The sequence below is a fragment of the Nicotiana tabacum genome, chromosome 22 (genome assembly GCF_000715075.1).
Source record: "Nicotiana tabacum cultivar K326 chromosome 22, ASM71507v2, whole genome shotgun sequence".
Classification (NCBI taxonomy): Eukaryota; Viridiplantae; Streptophyta; class Magnoliopsida; order Solanales; family Solanaceae; genus Nicotiana; species Nicotiana tabacum.
In genome coordinates this window covers 66,751,537-66,776,092 of record NC_134101.1, presented here as the reverse complement: position 1 = coordinate 66,776,092, position 24,556 = coordinate 66,751,537, and the positions used below count along the sequence as shown (strand labels likewise).

General features: G+C 37.1%; 1 protein-coding gene across 1 annotated transcript; it reads left to right on the top strand.

The window, feature by feature from the left end:
• Window positions 1–2,582: 2,582 nt before the first annotated feature.
• Window positions 2,583–8,959, top strand: LOC107777996 (U-box domain-containing protein 13-like). Its single transcript, XM_016598171.2, has 4 exons — window positions 2,583–3,084; window positions 5,970–6,086; window positions 6,182–6,631; window positions 7,500–8,959. The coding sequence occupies exons 1-4, from the start codon at window positions 2,815–2,817 to the stop codon at window positions 8,658–8,660; spliced, it is 1,998 nt and encodes a 665-aa protein (XP_016453657.1). The 5' UTR covers window positions 2,583–2,814; the 3' UTR covers window positions 8,661–8,959.
• Window positions 8,960–24,556: the final 15,597 nt, after the last annotated feature.

Below are 24,556 nucleotides of genomic sequence, written 5' to 3'. Positions count from 1 at the left end.
AATAAAAAACCTACCCTAATTATCGGTACGCTCATAAATTTATATAAAAATATACGGTTTTATCAAAAGAAACCTAAAAATCGGTTCGGTAAGGTACGGTTCCGTCGGTTTAGTCGGTTTTTGAATATCCATTGACACTCCTACGTGAGGGTGAGAGGGGGAGGGGGGCGACGTGGGTGGGAGTGGGGGTAGCGGTTACAACCTAATTTTAAGGGATCCTTCTTTTATTATATTATTTTTATATAACTAGTAAATATAAATGTACAATATAATTTTTAAAGAACCTAAAAGAAAATATATTTGTCTAAAAGAGTATATTTAGATATAAATTCCTATTTTCAATACAGAAATGGAATCAATTGAACCTTTGATTAATTAACATATCTTCTTATTGACTCCTATGATTGGAGCTCTCTTATCGATCAAGGACAAAACCAAAAGTTTATTTTAGCGGCATATGTAATATTAGACCAAATCAAAGGTATTATGCTTATAGATTTAGTGCATACATCATATAACTCTGCACTTGGTGAAAGAAAATACAACTCTGCATAATATCATCTTTATATTTGACTAATGTCTCTTAAATCATTTTCACAGACTGTTCATCTGCTACTTGCAAAATAATTAAAGTATGGACAGATTCATGAGATAGCTTAGTCAATTATGAGGCACATGCTTTCAAGATTCTCGATGCTAATGTTTTCGTTTAGTGGACGAAAATCCTTGCAAAAAATATCTTCAGAAGTTAAGTTATCCTTATTAAGGCCCCCCCCTTTTTTCATAATCATTTTTTCCAATTCATATGTTACATGTTAGTATTGTATTATCTGAAGTTATTTTTGACGATTTAAATAGTCAAAAAGCTAAGCTATAAAAGCCTGATCCAATACTAAGTTATTTTATGGCTTAGCTTAAACAGGCTCACATCATTTCGTAGTTCTTTTCCCTAAACACAATAGGAATAAACAGGGCAACTTTTAATAAAAAAATATTTTCAAGCTGTCATTATAGCATTTATTTATGTGGGATTTGTCACACTAACCATGATGCATGTTAAAAGCGGACCCATTTTCATACATAAATATTTCAGTATTTGTAAATATTAGCTTGGATTTTTGGGTATCAGTACTTTCAAAACTTAATTACTAGTAAGGTATTTTAGGAACTTATTGAAAAGTATTTTACGTGAATATTGATTTTCACTTACAAATATTTAACTTTTTCAAATAAATTCATGGCCAAACATAACTTTTACATTCAAATAATTGTTTGAACTCCATCTTCAACTACACATTTTTATAACTTCAAACCAAGCATTTTCCTATATGTATAATGTTGTTAATTCCCAGAAAAAAATAAGAGAAAAGAGAGTTGTTGGCCTTTTGCGAATACATTCATTTTTTCTCCTCTTGTACTATTCTTTTTGGATGGAGTTTACTCGTGAGCTTGGAACTGAGGATTCATATTAGCGATGCAAAATTGTTTGGGATTGATACATAATAATTATTGTTGAGTGTACTAGTAAAGGGAGGAAGGGTCATAATTGGTTGTGGATCACGAGACATTTCGAATAAAATAATTCTATTTATTTATTATTCTTTATTTAGAAAAAGATTAATTTTTTATCCTTCCGTTTATTTAATTGTCAGCAAATGTTCCAAAACAATTAATTGCAAATAAAATAATTTTTGTCCACTTTCTTAATTTGTTGATGTGCAAAGCTTTATTTTAGGACCCATTTGGCCATAAATTTTATCAAAATAAATTTGGATTTTATTTGGCAAACACATATTTGACTATAGATTTTGCCTATATTTTGGCAAAATTACAAATCCCAAATCCCAAAATCAGGGCCAAAATATCACAATTACATTTTTTAAAATTGTCCCAAACTTGACAAATGTGTGCTTCACCTGAGAAGGAAAAAGAGACAAATATGTTTTTTTGGGAGGAAAGAAATGTATCTTTTGGGGGGCAACCAATGGATTGAAGTCATGTTAGTACTACAAAACTTTAGTTGTTTTATCCATATAACTTAGGGTAAGTCCAAAAATAGTTTTATAGTCGTGGAAAGTAACAAACAAAATTGAGGAAATGACAATGTGAAAAACATTTTCCTTTTGTCTACCTTCCTTTCGTGATTGGAAAAAAAGAATGCTAGTCTCACATAAGCACTGAGTTTTCAATTCCACACGAGTAAAGCAACTTTTGAAAATTCGAAAATGGTTAATTAGTATATTTAAAGTTGAGTTAATAAGTCGATGGACTAAATTTAGAAAAATAAACTAGAAATACTCAATATATTCAATTGAGGGAAAACTGTAGAGCCTTGAATAAGAAAACACAATATATAAACAATTGATTTATCAAAGTTTGACTTTAACTTTAGTTTGTATAAATGATTTGGACATTTCACTCCAATAAATAAATTAATTCAAAATGAATTTATAAATTAGAGAGTATTTTTCCTTTGAGTTAAAATACAGAGAGAATTTACTACAGCTCACTCATACAGACAAGGCAAACGGTTACTGAAAATCACCAAATAAAAAGCCGCTTTCTTCTTCACTCATCCAGTTACCCCACATTCCATTCCGATTTTCACCGCCGTTAACTATAACCGACGAACAATCCTCAGCCTTCTCTCTCCGTAAAACTTCATTAACAGCCTATTTTAGCCGTCACGCCAAAAAAAAAAATCATACTCGAGCTCACCTCACCTCAGCTCATATTTATAAGTTCTTTAAACATTCATTTTCTTTAAATTTTCGCTTGAATATTTTGATTTAGAAATTGTGGATCTTCAAAGCAATGGGAGAAGAAAAAGGAGCGTTAGCGCAAAAGCTGATTGAGATAGTGAATGAAATATCAAGCATTTCTGAGTTCAGGATTTCAGTGAAGAAAGAGTACTGCAATCTGGGAAGGAGGCTCAAGTTATTGATTCCAATGTTCGAAGAGATTCGAGATAATGACGTGGCAGTTTCTGAAGACTCGATGAAAGCACTTTTTTCACTGAAGGAAGCTCTTGAATCAACTAAGGAATTGCTCAAATTCGGGAGCGATGGAAGTAAGATTTATCTGGTGCGTGTTCCCCGTATTATTTTTTACTTATTTTCTGTTTTGTCGGTTTACTTACGGAATTTTACTTCATTTATGTTACCATTATATAGAGGATTCATAATTTTGAGCTCAACTAGTTGGAATTGAGACGTAGTTGTTGATAGATTTATTGATTGAAACTGCACAGTTACCTGTGAATTAAACTCCACTGTGTAGGAGGGGATGTAAAGCCATAATATCTAGATGAACAATGGGCATATCCACTCTAATCCTAAGAATTTTCAATAAATCCCTATATTGTCTGAATTCCAAAAAGACACTACATTTTCTCAAGTTTGATTAGCTCTCTGGTGATACACGGGAGGTTTGATGTTTGTAGGTGTTGGGAGTGCCTGGACAAGGAATTCACAACCTTGTTAACTTCCCTAAAGCATAGTTGAGCTCCTAGTTATGACTTTGTTAACTCATACTGAAGTAACATTCGCTTGTTTAACCTCTACACTGCAACTTCTTTTCTCCTTGGCAAAATTACCATTTAAAAGAGATCCTATGGCCTGATAATTTGAATTCTTAACAATGCCTTTGCCATGTTGTACAAACCAAATTGTAATCCATAACGGCTCAATGCAATAGTATTCCTTGTGAAGGTTTTTGATCTTGTAACAAGGGGAGTCGACAAGTCTTAAGTTGCTGGATGATGAGTTCAAAGATAGGATTTTGTGCTTTTATGACTCTGTCCTTGGATTATTGAACACCATCAGAAGGTTGTGCTGTTATTTCTGCTCTGAATACTTAAGTTTGTGGAGAAATCCACTACCTGTTTGCCACCAAACCTCTTAGAAATGCTCTCGTTTCCTGTGCAATGATTGCATTCATTGCCTATTCGTTTAGCCTTTTGTTTTTATTGAGGAAATGCAACACCAACAAGGTTGGCATGTTTAGTATGCTAGCGGAAATGGTACTTGCTATATGGCTGAACCCTTTTGTTGAACTTTTTTGGTTCATCTCCCTCTCCTACTGTCAAAAAGTGGGGAGATGACAGTGAATGAGATTGAAATGCAAACTAGGAAGGAGAGAAGAATGGATGCATTTATCATGAGACGTTTGATGTGTACTTGCCTATCCGGGATCTCACATTGGATTAGACTTTCTTTATTAGAATGATATTAAAGTAAGTTCTTTTGAAATGAAACTAATTGTAGTATCTTGATAGAGAAGCTAATACTGAAAAGTGATTTTATGTGCTCTTTGAGTTAAATATCTGACGATTGAAATTTTGAGCTGAAAATGTAGGAATTAAAAGGTGTTGAAATGTTTGACCATCTCATCTAAAAGTTTAGGTTATTAGTGAGAGCACATATTTATTTAGTTAATATTGTTGTCAACACTCTCTCTCACGTGCATGGGTACACGATTTCTTTCATTAACCAAGCACGTTGATCTTATTTTAATAATGGGTGGCGGTAAGACACGAACTCAGGACCTCTGCCTGCTCTGATACCATGTTGAAGTGTGTGACCATCTTATCTAAATACTTAAGTTATTAGAGAGAAAATACATTGATTAGTTAATTATGTCTTCAACAAAAAGGCTTGTGACAACCCAAGTCAGGTAAAGGCATCTCATAACACGTGCAGCATCAATAAGTGTCAAAAATGTTACACTTTGCAAAAAATTCTTCTTAATATATGAGGTCGTGAAAAAAATAAAAAAAAATCTTATCCAAAAAGATCTAAAAGAAAAAGGAAATAAAAGAGGACAGCAGGTCATTCCTATAGCTGACAGCTGTCTTTTGACAATTGCTATTGGGGCTTTCTACAACAACTAATACTCTTCAATCCCAAACTAGGTGCCGTTGAGTCTATGATCCTCAATATCTATTCCGCTCCATTAGGCTTGTTCCATTCTAATATTCATTATCCTACCAATTACAGTTTCTTGAACACTAGAGATTCTTTATATTTTCTATGTACAAATATCTAAACAAACTAAAATACCTCTAGTAAAACACCAAACCTGACGTAAGTCTACCAACGCGACTAAGCTTTAATTCCAATTAGCGCCTTTATCGATCATTTGCTTCCATTATGTTTTGTACTTTCGATAAGTCTGCATGGATTACGATACTATCTCTGCTATAGTTAACTTTTTTCATATAATTTAGGGCTACCTTTCCTTTTTAATATTTTCAATCATCGTATTGTTACACTTACAGGGTAGTACATTTGGAGATCTATATAGGACATGACCAAACCATGTCCGGCGACCTTCGTCAGTTTATCCTTTATGCGTGTAGTGTGCTACTTGTACCTCTTCTGTCAAATGTGATCAATCCTAACCTTGTCTAATCTTATATGATGCACATCTATTTAACATCTGCATTTCTATTGGCACTTGTGTTGTGGACAAGTTGGGTGTTAGAGGCCCAACACTCACTCTCATATAACATTTCTGGCCTCTCAACCGTTTTGTAGTTCACTTTGGTCAGTATCTCCCTGTTGGGGCATTATGTTTTAAATTGATAACGGAGTAGTTGTTTTCTTTAGGGAGAGGACACTTTAATGGATTTGGAAACTATTATTCTGCTACCTTAAAGTGAACCTTTAATAGCATGCCTGATCCGCGGCTCTTAGGTCATCAAGACGTCTGAACTCATTTCTTCTCCCTGAAGTGCCGCTTTTACATCTACTAATCAAGTGTTTGCATGGTCAAATGATTCTCACAGCCATCATTTGGATCATAGCTGGTGTTGCGTATTGAGCAGATTTTTATTTCAACTGCAAATAATTCATTACATGTATGCGTGATTAACTTTAGTCCTTGTAGAGCACTGTATGTTTAGCTGAAACATCTGCCCTATCTTGGCCTACAGAGTAAAGCTCAATTCTAGGAATTTCTCTTTGCAGGTGTTAGAAAGGGAGCAGATAATGAATAAATTTCACGAAGTGACAGCCCAGCTAGAACAAGCTTTAAGTGGAGTTCATTATGAAGAGCTTGACATTTCTGATGAAGTTAAAGAGCAGGTAAAAGCATTACCTTATTAAGTCTTCATTTATTGTGGATGGATACATCTCTTGATGTGCAATTATTCTTTTCCATCTGTGGCTTCAACTTCCAGGTAGAGCTTGTTCTTTCTCAGTTCCAAAGAGCCAAAGGAAGGGTTGATACGCCTGATGCCGAACTACACGAGGATCTATTGTCCATTTATAGTAAGAGTATTGATGCTGCTATAGATCAAGTTGTCCTAAGGCAATTGGTTGAGAAGTTACAGCTGACTGGAATAGCTGATCTCACACAAGAATCATGTGCTTTGCATGAAATGATTACTGCTACTGGCGAAGATACAGAGGAGAGGATAGAGAAGATGTCAGTAATATTGAGCAAAATGAAGGACTTTGTGCTGACTGAGAATCCGGAGAGTGATTCTTCTTCGAGGGAGAAGTCTTCAACTTGTAGTGGACAAGCATCGACAGGGACAACTCATAAGGCCCCAGTAATACCTGATGATTTTCGGTGTCCTATATCCCTGGAATTGATGAAAGATCCTGTCATTGTTTCATCTGGGCAGGTACCATTATTGGATCTTTAACTTGCTTTTTTTCCCCTGTTAAAATTGGTTGCCGTATTATCCATTTCTCTTGCTTCCTGATGACAGCAAAGACATTTTTACCAGAGTCCTTCCGTTTCTTCTATCTTGCATTTGTAAGGATACATAACTATTACCTTGTATTGGTGCATGCATGGATGTGACTCAGACTGTCAAAACCAGGCCATAATCATTTCATTCAAGTGCTGCAGGTCTCTATTGTCTTGTTTCCTTTTTTCCCCCAGTAAGTAGAGTAAATATAACCTAAATGATCATGGAAGAAGCTATCCTCCATCTTCTAGCGGGACTATAACATGTGTATGAAGTAATAACTCCAATACCAGTGGCTCCTACACCCAATATCTCTCTGGCTCTTGCTAGTAGAGGCAGATGGAACATCTTCGCCCTTTATAATTAATTTTGACAAGCTCTCAGATCCAGCACATTTTCAATCATTTTCCATGAAGTGCTTTGAAATCAGTTGTATCATTTTAAATAGAGAAAGGAGGAATAAGGTAGACAGTGATTATTGTTTGTTTCTCTTTTTAATCGGTAAAGTGGACTGATTCATATGCTGAAAAAGTATAGACAGACAGGTGATTCGTATTCAATTTTATTGCTATATGGTCCTTGCTGATTTATGAGATTATTTCTTGAGCAATTATATATTCTGCCAAAATCTTGATACAGGATTTATGTCGCATCTATGCTACTTCTCTTTGACGCACATGCCTTATAGGCTTCATGTTCATGGAAGATGTGGTTTCATGTTGGTAGGCTAAATTTGAACTGTAGTTATCATTTCCATATCGTAGTTTGCTAACAATAAATATGGTTTCCTCCACTCCAGACTTATGAGCGTTCTTCTATTGAGAAGTGGCTGGAAGCAGGGCATAGCACTTGTCCCAAGACACAACAGGTCCTTACAAGCAATACTCTCACTCCAAACTATGTGTTGCGAAGCCTCATAGCACAGTGGTGTGAAGCGAATGGGGTTGAACCACCCAAACGGCCAGGTAGTTTACCCAATAAGTCAGCATCCGCGTGCACGCCTGCTGAGCACTCAAAGATAGAAGATCTCCTGAGAAAGCTCACATCTGGCAAACCTGAAGATCGGCTCTCTGCCACAGGTGAAATCCGCCTTCTTGCTAAGCGCAATGCTGATAATCGTGTTGCAATAGCTGAAGCAGGTGCTATTCCTCTGCTCGTCGACCTTCTTTCCACACCCGATTCTCGGGTCCAAGAGCATGCTGTTACAGCACTACTTAACCTCTCTATTTGTGAGGATAACAAACGGAGCATTGTAACATCAGGGGCAGTGCCTGGTATCGTCCATGTGCTTAAGAAGGGGAGCATGGAAGCACGTGAAAATGCGGCAGCCGCCCTATTTAGCCTTTCTGTTATAGATGAAAATAAGGTCATAATTGGTACTTATGGAGCAATTTCTCCACTTGTGACATTACTAAGTGATGGCACCCAGAGAGGGAAGAAAGATGCAGCTACCGCACTTTTCAATCTGTGCATTTATCAAGGGAACAAGGGCAAGGCAGTAAGGGCTGGAGTTGTGCCCACTCTAATGCAGCTGCTTACGGAACCTCAAGGTGGTATGGTCGATGAAGCACTTGCCATTTTAGCGATATTGGCTAGTCACCCAGAAGGGAAGGCAGCCATTGGAGCTGCAGGGGCAGTTCCTGTTTTGGTAAATGTGATCGCAAATGGGTCTCCCAGGAACAAAGAAAATGCAGTTGCAGTTTTGGTACACCTCTGCTCTGGGGACCAACATCATATAGTAGAGGTTCAGGAGCTAGAAGTAATGGGGCCGTTGCTAGATTTAGTACAAAATGGCACTGATAGGGGCAAACGAAAAGCAACTCAGTTGCTGGAACGAATAAACAGATATGCTGAGCAGCAAAAGCAGGCCCAGGTACAAGCTGAAACTCCAGTCCATGCTCAAATTCATAACCAGCTCTCACAGTCGCCACCCTCATCGACAGATTCCTTGGACAGCTGAATGTTTTTTTTTTCTTCCTGTTATATTTATCTTTGCTTGGTTTTTATAGCATTGATTTAAGAAAGGGGTTTAGGTGTGGGAGAATGGGTGGAAGATCACCTGTCACCTCCATCAAATTCTTCATTTATTTTCTGGGGTTGAGGTGTATACAGTCCCGTGAGAAAATGCCATGGATTGAGAGTAAAAACTGAAAAAACACAAACAGCTACAATATTGAATGTCAATTGTACCATTATAATACATGTAAAAGTGAAATCTTCCTCATTTTTATAAGAGGAGATGCTTTCTATTAGAATAAACCTTGTTCCATTACTTCCCTTTATTAATCAAAATTTTGATAGAATAAGAAATCAGAACTTTTTCCCCAACTCTTGTCAAAACCTGAAAGCAGTACAGCACATATATTCTGTTTGTTGCTCAACTGGGTATCATGGAAGCGGATCTCATTTAATGTTCACAATAATTGAAGTAACAGGTAACAATCTACTTGCTTTATGGACTGTTTCACAATCAACTGCAGGAAACAGTTTGAAACTACTGCCAAAATCAGTTTTGAGCTATTCGAGCGGAGCAATCTTACTTAAAGAGAAAATGATCAAAATAGTGTTTTGCATATATGGGAAGATTTATTTGGTCCTAATACTCTACTTTAACAAAAATTTGTTTCTACGAGCTCGTGAGGGCATAACTTTGCCCGTCTACCAAGAGTTACTGCCTCCGATCAACACAAATACGGCATAACTTTGCCCACCAATCGGGTAGTTTTTGTGTGTGTTTGTGTTGGGATACGATTCATGATCTTCAAGGTTTACACGCACTTTATTTATCACTCTTAGGTGCTTAACCTTTAACATAAATAGTCCTTCAAGTTAATGTGGGTCACTTTTAGTCCATCGCTACAAAAACATATAAAGATAACGAAAAATTCAAAACTAAGTTAAAACTAATGTCCATGTGAATGCTAATTGGACGAAACGACGAGCCACCGGCATTTTCATCTTATTTTAAAGGCATAATACCTTAAAATCCCCCTAAATTTGACATGAATTATTGGTTATATTCTTAAACTACTCGTAATGTTAATTATCCCCTAAACTTTGCTACTCGACAACCGTTACCCCTGGACGATCTCATCCTAGAAAAGTGGCTTACACGCACCGGCCACCTGGATTTTTGTGTCCATGCGGCATTTTTGATAATAAAATATTTTTTTATCTATTTAAATGTATTAATTAATTAGATCATCTTTTTCGGATAAAATTTATAATAAAACTTAGCTAGAACTCCATTAATTAGGCTAACACTTTTTGGCTAAAAATAATGAAGTTTCAGTTAAAGTTTTCAAATTTTGCCTAAGAAAAAAGAAACGCATAGTTGAAAAAAATAGACATTGCATCTAAAAAAGATATAAAAAGATACACAGTTTGAACTTCATAATTTTGGCTAATTTTTTTACTTAGCTAAAAATTATGGATCTCTAAGCAAGTATTTTATACAGACTTTTCCCTTAAAAATAAAGAATACACTGTTAAAATAAAATGGTCGTTGCATCTAAAGAGGAAATAAAACAAATTATACAACAACAATTTTATTATTTTCTCTATATCTTTTTTATCGGGTAGACAATAATTGAGCTCTAGCCAAATTTTTTATACTGACTTGACATGACAATAAAAATACAAAGTTGAAATAAATAGCTATTGCATATGAAGAAAAAAGAAAAAGAAATATACTGTTGGTATTCTATTATTTTGGTTAGAACTTTTTTATTTGGTAAAATAATGGAGTTCCAGCCAAATCCCCCCCCCCCCCCCCCCAAAAAAAAAAAACAAAATAAAAGAAATACATAGTTGCAACAAATAGACATTGTATCCATAGAAGAAAAAGAAAAAGATAATCTATAAAAGAAATTAAAAGAAAATAAATAATTAGAGTAAAGTATGCATTGTATATTAAGATGAAACAAGAAGAAATATACAATTGTAACAAATAAATCATTGTATATGATTATGTGATAATTTTACGGTTAAAAAAAGCCCATTTGGAAGCTGGGTTTTCGATATGTTTTCACTCTCACGCACCTAAAAGAGAATGTATCTATGTTCTTTGCTACATCAGCGTGTATGGGGGTAACAACTACCAAATAATCAAGCTTAGGGGGATAATTATGATCACGAATAATTTAGGGGTGCAACTAATAATCCGTGTCTAGTTTAAGGGATTTTTAGACATTCTGCCTATTTCAAACACTACTAAAAATTCGCTTAAAACCGTCCGAAAAAACCAACCGAGATCGATCGGTAATGGCAAATAAGCATCCAAACGCGACCAATTACGTGTGGTCGGTAATTGAATGATCTGTAGAGCATACCGACCAAAGTCGGTCGAAAATTACCGATCAACATCGACCGGTTAGTGTACACGACCATCTAACAATTTAAGTGGCCCACTGACCAATATTGGTCGGTAGATTATTTTAATAATTTAATTTTACCGATCAAAGTTGGTCGGTGTGCTGAATTTAATAATTGTAGTTACCGACCAACTTTGGTCGATAAATAAAAATAAATTAATGATACATTATTTTAATTACCAACCAACGTTGGTCGGTATAAGAAAATTACTTTTTTTTAAATAACTAAAATTTAAGAATACCGACCAAAGTTGGTCGGTAATCTTGATTTTCTGGCGATTGGCAGCCAAATTATCGACCGATATTGGTCGGTATTGTTAAATTTTTGGTAGTTAACGTGCATTAACCGACCAACACTGGTCGGTATTTATCAATTTAATTTTATTTTATCTTTACCGATCGAAGTCCGTCGATTTTTTGGGCATATATTTGGCAGAAAATACATGTTTTGGTAGCTACACCACTTGCCAAATTGAAAAACATATTCAACATACCAATTACCTCTAATTCATATCAAATAACCCCCAATTCACCACAAATTTAACCACCCATACACCCATATCCAACCAAACATCCCAAACAAACCTTTAAAACAAACAAGTTCAATTAAACTTTCCAATTCAATATCAATCAAAAAGTAAGTAATTAAAACAAGTTCAAAAATGTTCATTCAAATTCAAAACAAGTTCAATTAATCTAGTTCAAAATATATCAAACTACTGTTCAAGGGGTATTTTCTACTGAATCACCACTATCTGATGAACTTTCATCTAGAAGACGATAAGAACGGTCTTGTGGAGGACGAGAAGAACGATCATGTGGAGGATGGGCAGAACGATCATGAGGAGGACGGGAGGAACGACCACGTGGAGGTCGGGCCTTTGGAGATGACTCACGAGACCGGGACAATGGAAAAGTTCCAGTAGAAAGGAGAGTTCTGATATGAGCTTGCATACCAAGGAATTGTGCATCTCTAAGCCTTTCTCTTTCCTTGGCTACTTCAAGCTCGGATGTAAGCCTTGTCACCTTCTCCTGCATAGCCAAGAGGGTCTCCCTATTAAGTGTCTCGACCTGCGAGGAAGTCCCTATTCCTTGCATTGCACACCTTTAGCGATGGAATATTTTCCCAGGAAGCCCGTATACCTTCCCCTTTTTTGGACCGCCGACAACCTCCAACCACATTCTTTCAGCATCCTCGTCCAAAGGTTGAGTTGGCTTGCCCGATTCACCAGCTAGCTGACTACGAATGAAGTCCTCCACGGTACTTTGGTAGCGACCCTACGTTATTTTAAATTAAATTAGTATATATAAAATCTTATAAAAGTAAACTATAACACTTAAGAAAAATTGAAAGCTTACATATGTAATCTCTGCCCGGTCCTCGACCCACCTATCTGCATCCGCGTCTTTATTCTTCTTTAAAATATGCGTCTCCCTGAATAGCTCATCTTGTTGCAGTAGATGCCCATACTTCTTTTCGTGAAAATAAATTAATTTGGTTAATAAATAGAATTGATATACTTAGAAAATTAAAGATGTAATAATTTAAGGAATTACCAATCTTCTTCTTATTTCCCGATGTTGATAGCACCCCCAGTGTGCAAGGAGCCTCCCTTATCGAATATCGAGCTTTCTTTCATTGTTCTCTCTTCTTTAAGAACTCCTCGGTCTGCCATTGCCTTAACAAATCATCCTATAAATGTTGTAGACACCAGTTAGGCCTCTTGTTCTTCTTTCTACCATCCGAGAAATAATCCGCCAATCTCTTGCGGGCTTTATGTTAAAAATTTCCAGCCATTGCCTCGCTATAGCGGTCTTCTCATACACACTTACTCTGCATATCAAAAGTTAAATATTAGATGGAAACTTCATAAATATAAAATCTTAAAATGCTTAAAAGAACCTTTATACTTTAAACTGATTGAAAATTTGCTATTTCAACGAGTATGAAAAATCACTCCAAGTCGCATAGGGGTCATCATAAAGCTTTTTGATAGCAATGGTGATTATCTTCGTGGTCTGCTTGCCCGACTTGAACCTGCAATTTAACAATAAAAATACATGAAAATATTAGTTAAAATATTATAAAATAATAAATGAAAAAATAACAAATAACTCTTACCCATTCCCCTCAGGGACTATGATGATCCTGCTATACCGATCACAATGCACTACTTCTAAATCATCATCCTCAGCATGTGTATCAGAAGCATGCATAGACGGTGTAGATGGGGGCTCATAGCTACTGTCACGACTCCAATTTTCCTCCGAAGGATGTCGTGAAGGCACTTAATCTCTATGACTAGATAAGCCTAACAGTTAATAATAACCTGACATAAATAATTTACAAAATAATAAAACAAAGATGAATAACTGAGTTAAACTTCTGAAACAGAATCAACAACAATACACTCCCTGAAAGAAAAACTAGAATATCTACTACAAAGTAAAACTAGAATATCAAGCCTAACCTCGGTAGAATAGTGATGAGGTCAGGTCAGGATACCTACTAGGATATAAATAAACAATATGAAACGTAATAAGGATAAATAATAGAAAGCGGAGAAATAACTGATGCGAACCAGTTAACAACATGAACTAATACCAGAATTGTAAGCACATGTCAAGACCCAAAACCCACTATAGGCCGTGATGATACCCAACGTCGCCGTTAGGCAAGCCAACAGTGAACCATCTAAATAATTATTCATTTTATTACCTTTGAAATCACAAGTTTTATTAATTAAAGAATTAAATGCATTTGAAATCATGGATACATACAATATTAGTAAGATATAAAATAAAAAGGTGACAATATTAAAGTAAAACTATTAACATCAACTAGAATATCCCAAAACCCGGTGTCACAAGTGCATGAGCAACTACTAAGAAATACAATACCAATACAACATCTGTCTGAAATGTAAAATAGACAGGATAACATAAATGAATATGAAGGAAACTCCGTGTGCTGTGGATCATAATATGAGATACAACTCACCGTAAAGTCCCCGCAATAGCTGCGCCTTTGGGCCCAAATGACCACTAGAAATATGTACCTGCACAATAAGTGCAGAAGTGTAGCATGAGTACGTAAATTAACGTGTACCCAGTAAGTATCTAGCCTAACCCTGGAGGAGTAGTGACGAGGGTCGACATTGACACTTACCAGTGGTCCAATAAATCAACATGTATTAAATTATAAATGAATATGAAACACAACAACAATAATGAAGTAAGGAGTGTAACTAGCAAAAATCCTCCAACAATTGTGACAATGTGAATTTCTCAAAATCTCATATACTATCTCAATAGATAAGAAATATCAAGTACTATCTCCAATAGATAAGGAATATCATATAAATGACAAGTCTCAATCAAAGAAAAATCTCATGAATACTCGGACTCCTAGCGATATTGCGCACGATTATGCCGAGGTCGTACGACCGAATCTAGAGTGGTGTGTACACTGCCGAGGGTCGACCGGCGCGAACCAGAGATGCATCTCAATATACTGCCGAGGTGTTCGGCCTGATCCACATGAAAGGAAGAAACTTATCGAATTACGAATCACGTGTTTTCAATACAAAAATAGGGACATAAAGCAAGCATAACAGTTACCAGTAATCGGATATCCCATCAAACAACCCAAGGTATCGAGATTCGACCTAACATGATCTCTAATCAAATTACATTTAGAAGTTTGGATAATTAAACTAACAAGTTGAGTTTAGGTAATAGAAATATCACATGATATAGCCCTAAGTTTACCCGGACATAAGCATGATTTTAGCTACGTACGGACTCTAGTTAACTCGTACGTACGTAGCCCCCACAACAAGTAGCACATAACAAATACATTACCTATGGGGTAATTTCCCCCTCATAAAGTTAGACAGGAGACTTAACTTGCTCCGAAATCCGATAACTGACTCCAACGCCTCTCTAAAATATCAAACCGATGCCCATCGATCCGAAACTAGTTAAACAACGTGCAAACCAATCAAAATATACCCAAAACACTTAATTAATCAATTTATAACAATTCTCAACTCCCCTCGAAAAGTCAACAAAGTCACCCCGGGCACACGTGCCCCGATTCCGAAATTTTTTGAAGATAAACATTTTCCATAGCACCACAAGCTCAAATATATAATTTATTCCCTATTTCATATCCAATTTCGTGGTCAAAATCCAAAAATACCATTTCTAGGTTTTCTTCCAAAAATTTCACAATTTCTAACAAATTCCATATTAAAATCTATATATAACCCATGTATTTATATTAAGATAAGTGGTAATAACTTACCTCATGATATATGGAAAAATTGATCTTCAAGAATCACCCCAAATCGCCCCACATGTGCTCCAAGAACTTACAAGTGAAGAAATGAGCTCAAAATCCCGAAATTAGATGTTTAATACACCCGTCAAGCCTCTTTCTTCGCGATCGCGGTCATTAGCCATGCTATCACGGTTAACAAAAGATCCATCAATGTTTCCTTCATCGCGATTGCGGCCAAAATCCCACAATCGCAATGTACAAATTGCGTTTTCTTCTTCAAAGATACCCTTCAATATAATAGTCATAACATTTTGTACAAAATTCCAAAATGACAAACGTTTTTTTTCTTCTGAAAACTAGATTCAAAGGGATACAAGTTTTATTTTTGGATCATCACCAAATTCCTTATAAATTGCAAGACATAAGCTCCCGAAGTCAGACCACTAACAGTAGAAATTCCTTCTACGCGATCGCGAATTTCCTTCCGCGATCGCGATTCACAAGGCCTGGAAGAGGGGAATGTTCCGCAGGTGCGCAGAAGCGGGGAATATTCCGTAGGTGCGATGGGCTGGTCTTCGATGATTTCTCCCAGGTGTGAGTCTTTTACCGCAGAAGCAGAGGTCGCAGGTGCGACTACTTGTTCTCATTTGCGAAAGGTCTGAGCAGAAGCTATTAAATCGAGGGCTTGGTCATTTTGTTCATATTTGGAGCTAAGGAGCTCGGATTGAGACGGTTTTTGAAGCAATTTTCATCATGTGGATTGGGGTAAGTGTTCTCTACTCAGTTTTGGTTATATTTTGTGAACCTATCCTCATTTTTAGTAATTGGATTGTGAATTTTAAAGAGAAAATTTGGGTTGTCCAAAGTTTCATAAAGTAAATTTTTGAGTTTTTGATATCGATTCGGAGCCAGATTTGAGTGAAACTAGTATTGTTGGACTCGTAATTGAATGGGTTGTCAGATTTTGTGAGTTTTGTCGGGTTTCGAGGGTCGGGCTCGTGTTTGACCTTTTGGTTGACTTTGGGCTTTTGATTAAAGATTCCACCTTTCTCGATTGGGTTTGTTTCCTTTGGCATTATTTGATGTTCTTGAGTTTCTTTTGGCTAGTTTTGAGCCGTTCAGAGGTCGGTACGCGTAGGATGGCATTTTTGGAGCATCGTTTGGCTTGCTCAGTATTGGATTTGTCTTGTTCGAGGTAAGTAACACTTTCAAACTTGGTGCTGAGGGTATGAACCATTGAATGCACATGTTATGTGTTGGTGTTGATGTGACGTACATGCTAGGTGACGGGCGTGTGGGCGTGAACCGTGTGAGTTATGACTCGATTGATTCTGTGATACTGTGTAGTGACCTAATATTGTTTCTATTCATGAAATTTCTACGTGCTAGAGTAATTGAGTTGTGATCCATGTTAGAAACCATGTCTAGGCTATATGCTTATCCTGTTGGGACCCACTGAGGTCATTTCTGCTGTTGAGTTATTTGCTTACATTGCAATTACATACTCAGTCATACTCATTCATTTGCATATCATATCTCACTCTCTGTTTCCATTTATTGATACATCATATCATCATTTTTGGGCTGATTTTCATGACATTGTGAGCCCGAGAGATTGGAGAGATTGATGACTGAGTTGGGGCCTGAGAGCATGATTGTGAGTGATATTGACGGGATCGGCCTGCACGCCGCATTAGGTATTATTGATTCATGATGGGATTGGGCTGCACGTCGCAATAAGTATTATTGATTGCTGATGTGATCGGGATGTGTGCCGCAATAGGATTTATCAGCGCTTGGGCTGGATCTGCCCTTACGGAGTCTGCACACCTATAGTGAGCGCAGGTTCTATTTATTCATGATGGGATCGTGCTGTACGCCGCAGCAGGTACCGTACAGTGTTGAGTGACTGGGTGTGTTGAGTGATTGAGCATGATGTGTGGGAGTGTGAGACAGTGAGATTGAGTATTCTGAGGGTGTGAGTACATGAGTTCATCACTGTGATGCATTGCATTGACATGTATACTTGACATACAGGCACAAAAATGCATTTCCTCTTGCTATACGATATTGTGACATTTATTACTTCACATGCACATTGACATGTAGGCATAGAGACATACTTCCTCATGCTATCTGCGATTCGAAACATCTTATCTGTTGTTGAAAGTTTTTGGAAAAAATCACAGATTTCTATCTTACTCATATTTTGGTTATTTCGGTGAAAGATTTGGGTTTTAATGTTATATTTTAAAATCATGCCTATTTTTCCGTAACTGTGAACGAGAGCTGAGAATCATATCTTTGAGTTTCTTCTTATACTACTTTTATTATATCATTATGAGTTGATGTTGGTTATTGGTGTTGGACTCTAACCATTGTCCAAGCTCGTCACTACTTTCAACCTAAGGTTAGATTTGTTACTTATTGAGTACATGGGGTCGGTTGTACTCATACTACACTTCTGCACCTTGTGTGCAGATTTTGGATGCTGTTGTTGCTGTGTATGGCGGGAGCTGGCATTGAAGGCGTACCTGCGTTCTGGTCATAGTTGCCTCTTGTTCTTGGCATCTTTAGAATTATTAATCTGTTCATGTATATTTAAAACAAATAATGTATTTATTTCATACCAGTTTTGTAAATTCTAAATCTTAGAAGCTCATGATTCGTACTACTAGTTCTTGGGATTTTTTGTATAAGAGTTCAGTTATTTCATCACTTATTTCTTTCTTAGTAGATCTCATGTAGTGGATTGTTGCTAATTGGCTTACCTAGCGGGTTGGGCTAGATGCCATCATGACTAGTTGGATTTTGGGTCGTGATAAGTTGGTATCAGAGCTCTAGGTTGAGCAAGTGTCTAGTAGAGTCTTGCAGATCGGTATGATGACTTCCATACCTATCTTCGAGAGGCTACATGGTATTTTGGATAAACTTTCCATCTTTCTTTCCTTATTGTGCGGCATTGATTCACTTTGAAACGTATTGCTATGAATTCCTTCCACTCACTCGTATGCGCACATGAGCGCTCGGTATCAACTGTGCATCGACAACTTGTGATTCTAGAGATGATGTGCAAGATGTGTTGTCTCTATGCTGATGATGGGCCAGTTTGGAGAACATGAGGCCGAGTTTTGAATATAGCTTGAGCACGGTGATTTCAGTTGTGTGAGCATGTGTTTTTGGACTTATATGTTCAGTAGTGTCCCTAAGAGTGGAAATGGTGGCTCAATGAGTGGTTGGATGGCTGTATGATGTGATTGTGGAATATGTTCAGATGGTTTGAATGTGACAAAGAGAGTTTGCTTGAGATGTAGAAAGGACTATTGAGTGCTTGATTTCTATCTTGAATTGAAGTATAGTCTCGAGTTATGAGCGTGTTGAAGGATCTTTCATGTTGTTTAATTGTGGAGCGAATTAGATTCTCATGTCTTGTTGATGAGTGCAGACTCAGGAAGATTAAGTGACTGCATAGTAGTTGTGGCTGTGAAAGGATATAAAGCAATGTCAGTTTGAGGTTAAGTAGGTAGGTTATAACATGGGGTTAATCAACGGATCTGTGATCCTGATAATGTTGTGTGAAGGCTTTCTTTTATACCAGTGGGTATAGGTGTTGCGATTTGAGTTCGGATTGGTTGAGAAAGTTGACCTGACCGTCACGAGGATGTATGCGAGCTTAGCAGATGATTTGAGGTACTATGTGCTTTGTGTTACATGAGCTTATGGATGATTTAGTTGAATCTCACCACGGTATTATGGTAGTAATAAGTATGGGTATTGTGAGTTATCGAGTGTTTTGATCTATGGCTTTGAGCCAAGTGGGGAAGTCTGCTATCGACAATTTGATTGCATGGTTACGTGTTGTATTGGATTCGGTCTGAGGCATGCCTGTGGATCATTTATGACTTGTAGAGGTTGGTTTTGAGGATGACTTAAGCAAGGAAATTTCTGGATGCATGATGTATTACACTTTATGGGTATATGGGAATCATGGAATGATTGAGTGGTTATTCGTGAAGGATGTAGTGCGCATGGTGTAGGAATTTATTCGGTTGCTTAGAGGTATGGATTACTTCTTTGGTTATTGTCGTGCTGATGGGGCATAGGTCACTCGGCCTGTTTGGGCGGTACAATTGAGATTTGAGTAGAGTGGATGACTCTCGAGAAGGTTTTGATGGATTCAAGATTTATATGTAGAAATTGAGAATTTCGGATTGGTATATGGTTAGAACGTGAGATTTGCATTGGATGGTGTCGGGACTTGCAGTATTTCTGCATCATGATGGATTCTACATTTCAGTATCATAAAGGTAAAAAAACAACCTTAAATTTGCAGAGGGTCTCCTCAGAACGCGTGTCTCAGTTGTGGTACTTTTGGGGTGTTTAAGAGGGAATACAACATCTTATGGGCCTTAGGGCGGTGTGATTTTATGCTAGGATCTCTTGTTATGAGCTTTGGGTAAGGATCGTGGTGTTCTGGAAAGGAAAAGTGTCTTGAGGGTAATTCGGAAGGAACTCGAAGAAATAGGACAACTTGGTAGTAGGTTGGATCAGCACGGTAATGGATATGATCGGTTCTTTGGGTACTTATGATGTGGTGAGTCTCTATAGGTGTTTTGTGGAAATACTCTTGGGTTTGGTGACCTGCGTGGCTTGGTTGAGTTAGAGAGATTCAGTTCTGACGGTTTAGTTATGTGCAAAAGAGTTTCGGAGAGTTCTCGATGGTTTCTACCACGGTTTGAGATGGATATTTACTATCGGCGTGAGGAGCATGTTGCGTAGTGTGATTTTCTCCTGGGTGGGATCAAATGGAAGGTTTTTAACTGATCAGGTATGTATTCTGCTGGTGACTCAGAGTTGATTATGAGATTCTCGTACTTTTCATATGATGGCATGATAGATGCGGTGTGTTGTGTGGGATTGAGATTTGCATGTGCAAGTTCATAGTTCAGTTTTAAGGGGAAGGTCATGAATTCTTAGACAACATAGACGGCTTCCGATGTTTAGATAAATGCTATAACTACTTGGTATTGCCTAAGGAGAGTGCATTCAGAGGGTGTCCTGAGTTTTGACTTACGGATGCTTCATGGGTATTGTGGAACTCGCCTGGTTGATCGACTGTTGATATTCAGATTTTTGCTATGTGTCACGGAAGACTTATAGAAGTATTTCTCTTGGGATGATCGTGCATGAGAGATGTTGTAAGGCCCCGTTAAAATTTCCTAATAATTTAAGATTTTAAAGTACGCTAGCGGTATTTTAGGATAACGTATTCGAGTATTAAAGGAGACCTATGGGATAGGACCACATCATTTTGAAATGAAAATATGTGTTTAAGGTGTGTTGGAACATACTAAAGAGTTTTGTGAATTGCAAGAATTTGTGTGGAACAAGTTGGATACATTAAGTGGAAAGGAAATCTCAATTCGCACAACATCCTACTTCAAACTCATGCTGCTACCAAACTATAAATACTTAGGAGGTTCTCTACCTATAAAATTAAAGCCCTTTGAGTCTAGTTTTCAACACATCAAACCGTTCTCCATTTGAATATTTCTACAGAGAGTTATGACCATTTTACCAGACCTATGCCATATGAGCGACCAGATGTGCGGCCGCACATATTAGAGGGTATTCTACCTCAGGTGCGCGACCAGATGCACGACCAGGTGCACGATTGCGCATGTAGGAGCCCATTAAATACCCCTAAGGTCGGGTAGAGAGAGGGTTTAATTTATTTCTTTGAGCTAGGGCTTTCATATCAAGGGAAATCTGTCCAACACTTCCCTCCCATGAACCAAGGTAATATTGTTTTGAGTATTTTGAGTTGATTATTACTCCTAAACACCTATGTTAACTAGGATTATTCTTGAAGATCCATAGAATTCCATTCAAATTCCTAAATTGGTCAAGAACCCCACAAGTTGGGATTTCAAGAGTCTCACTTCAAGAGGTATGTCTACCATCTCCAACTAATCTATGATTATTATTTATGTAAGAAATATGTGTTATAACTTATGGTATGGTGATTGGAAGCCATAAGTTCCCAATTTAAATACATAACCATTGTAGAGATTTAAAGGTGATTATTTGATGGAATTTTGTTGGTTGGGTGTGGATGGATGGTCATGTATGTGATGTTGGAAGTTAAGAATTATTTAAGAATGATGGTGGGATAAATTGTTGGTAAATGGTAGTAGTTGGATGAACTAATTCTATGGTTAAGAGATGTATAGATTCATGCCTACTAAGTGTTTGATAAAGTGCCTAAATGGCCTAAATTATGGAATTTCTTACTAATATTGGTCCCATTGGATGTTGTTATTGTAGATTGAAGTTGCTTAGTGTAGTGGATCATTGTAGTATCATTAAGGTGCGAATTTGAGTTATGTTGGCTAAACTACTCTCTTAGAATTCAATTCCATGATGTTCCTGTAAGTTTCAAGTATCGTTGTCTCAAGTTCCTTATTCTATGTTCCGAGATGTTCCCAATAAATTTGATTGTCCCGGATAAGCAAAGTGTCGAGAATTATATATTCAAAACGTGTTCCGAATGTTCCTATCACATTATGTTATCCTTTGGGAATGTTTTCAAGAATGATATATGTATTAACATGCTATGTCTTTGAGTCGTGTTTCAAATGAAGGTTATGCTGCCAAATTGTGTGAGAAAATCTCAATACGCTTAAGATTCTTAATTGCTCATATGTGTACCTAAAGTCTTGATTTTAAATGTCTTATTATTGATAATCTATAAAGATGGTTGGAAGTGAAATAAGTGAATTGGGGATATAAAGTGTGGCCAACGTGCCAAGAGTGAAAATTATACTTATGGCCAATGGAGCCAATGAAATGATATGATGTGAGAAAGATTATGAAATGAGCTTTGATTCAACTGTTCCGAAATTAAGTTCAAAAATAGAATTGCCTAAAAGATATGAACTCAAGTGATTCCCATATGTGGCTATTTTAACTAATGCTATGCTTTGTAAGTAGTTTCGATGTGTTTTGCGTTCTTACATATTCGTGAGTTGAAATTGTGTATTTTAGTTTTTTGGGGAATAGTATTTCAAGAATAAATGACGTGTTACTTGTTTATGATTTTAACTTGTGCTTCAATTGTCAATCATTTTACTCCATTTCTAGGAAAGAAGTCCATTGTGTTTAAAGCCTTCATTACTAATGAACCTAAAGTTGTAATTTTCGGAATATTCTATTTGTTGATATTTATGATGATGATCCATGAAAGGGAAGAAATGAAAGTGTGGAATATGAAATACGGCCATTGTGCTATGAATGAAGAATCATATCTATGGCCAAGAGAGCCAATGAGATAATGATGTTGAAAGTTGTTGAAAGTGACAATGAGGCTATATACAGTATGAAAGGTTATGAGGTAAATGCATTTGTATTATTTTTTTCCTTTATAAGCAAATCAATAATAATTTTGGGAGTAATAGTCATCGAGGAAGGGTAGGTTGAAATAACCTAACCTCGAAACTACACGTGCCTGTGTAGGAGTGGATTGTGATTATTCCCCTTATTTGGGATGAGATTTGATGTGATAAAATTATTCCCATTAATTGGGATGAGATGATTGATAGAAATGGATGATGTCGATCCACACATTATTTTAGTGAGATGGCCTAGCCGATCGGGTCATGATCGGACACCATACCGCACACATGGTGGTGATTGTGCTGGAAATTGTAATTGAAATTGTGATTGTGGTTGATGTCTCGGATGAGATGTCCTAGCTGATCGGTTCGTGATCGGACTCTGTGCTAAAAGTACGACGGTATTGGTATTATGAATATTGGTATTGTGAACGATGATACTTTGAACAGTGGTATATCGTTGCTAAAGATCTCCCAACCAAAAATAATATTATCTTCGTATTTTGGAAATTAATATGTTTTAACTTGGAAATTGGATATCATTGATTGTTGATTGTTGTTTTCATGGTTTTCCCTTTTATGTTGGCATTTTATTGTGAAAGAGGACGGTTAGCTTTACATACTAGTAATATTCCATATGTACTAACGTCCCTTTTGCCGGTGGAGCTGCATCTTCAATGGATGCATGCGGTTTATCAGCGGGGCAACTTTGGCACTCGTTAGAAGTCACTCTCTATTTAGTAGGTTTTGGTGAGCCATACTCTATTCCGGTCCTGATGTCATTTGAGTTGTACATTATGTTTTAAGGTATAGCCGGGGCCTTGTTGCCGGCACTTTCATTTTTCATTTCTGTTGTACTTAGAAGCTCCGTAGACAGGTTGTGGGTGGTATTCGATGTTGGGAATTGAACTAGAAATGTTGGTATTTGGCAAATATATTTTTCATTATATCTATAAACTTGTAATATTTTGAAAATTATGAATGAAGTTGCTAATGGAAATGAAATGGGAGTTGTTAATAAAGTCTTTTCAATGCTTGATTGATGGAGTACATCTCCTCTTTATTTATGGATGAGCTTGGGTAGAAGGAAATCTAACAGGCTTGCTCGGCCGTGTTCACTCGGTTGAGTGCCAGTCGCTCTCCCCGAGTTCGGGGCATGACAAACTTGGTATTAGAGCATAAGGTTTTAAAGTGTCCTAGGATGTCTCGGATCCGTGTCTAGTAGAGTCATCCTTATCGGTGCATTGTCGACCATATCTATAATGAGGAGGCTACTTGGACATTTAGGAAATTTCACACTTCTTTGATACTCCATATCGTGCGATAGAGCCCAAGATAGGGAGCTAATTTCCTTGTCATGTCTCAATTTCCATATGAGTAACCCACGGGTTCGAGGCAGCGATGAGGTATTGAAAGAACTAGTTGCTAGGGGGAGTGTCGTTGTTCCTATTAATGTTACCGTGTCACCGGAATATGTGATGAGAGAACCTAAGAAATGAAAGAGGATTATTGGCATCAATGAGCCAGAATGTTTGATATGAAAGAAGAGCTACTCGGGTTTATGTTGGATGATTCTTGAAACATGTTATGGCTGTGGAAAGAGGAGGCACAAGAAAAACAAAATGCCCTTAGGTTGGATACACCCATCCCGGTCTGCAGGCGAGAACATTTTGCCTCATGTTGTGAGTATGCTCAGAAGCGTGTTAGGGGTGCTAGATTTGGGAAATTCCAAAAGTCCATCCAATGAGCTATTGCAGAGATTGTTAATCCTATCACGGGGTCCTGGAGGAAGGATATGAGGAAT

Excerpts from the sequence above, each read along its gene's own strand:
- LOC107777996 (XM_016598171.2), top strand. The coding sequence starts at position 2,815 with ATGGGAGAAGAAAAAGGAGCGTTAGCGCAAAAGCTGATTGAGATAGTG. Across the intron at positions 6,087-6,181 it reads CTGATGAAGTTAAAGAGCAG|GTAGAGCTTGTTCTTTCTCA; the intron begins GTAAAAGCATTA and ends TTCAACTTCCAG. Across the intron at positions 6,632-7,499 it reads TCATTGTTTCATCTGGGCAG|ACTTATGAGCGTTCTTCTAT; the intron begins GTACCATTATTG and ends CCTCCACTCCAG.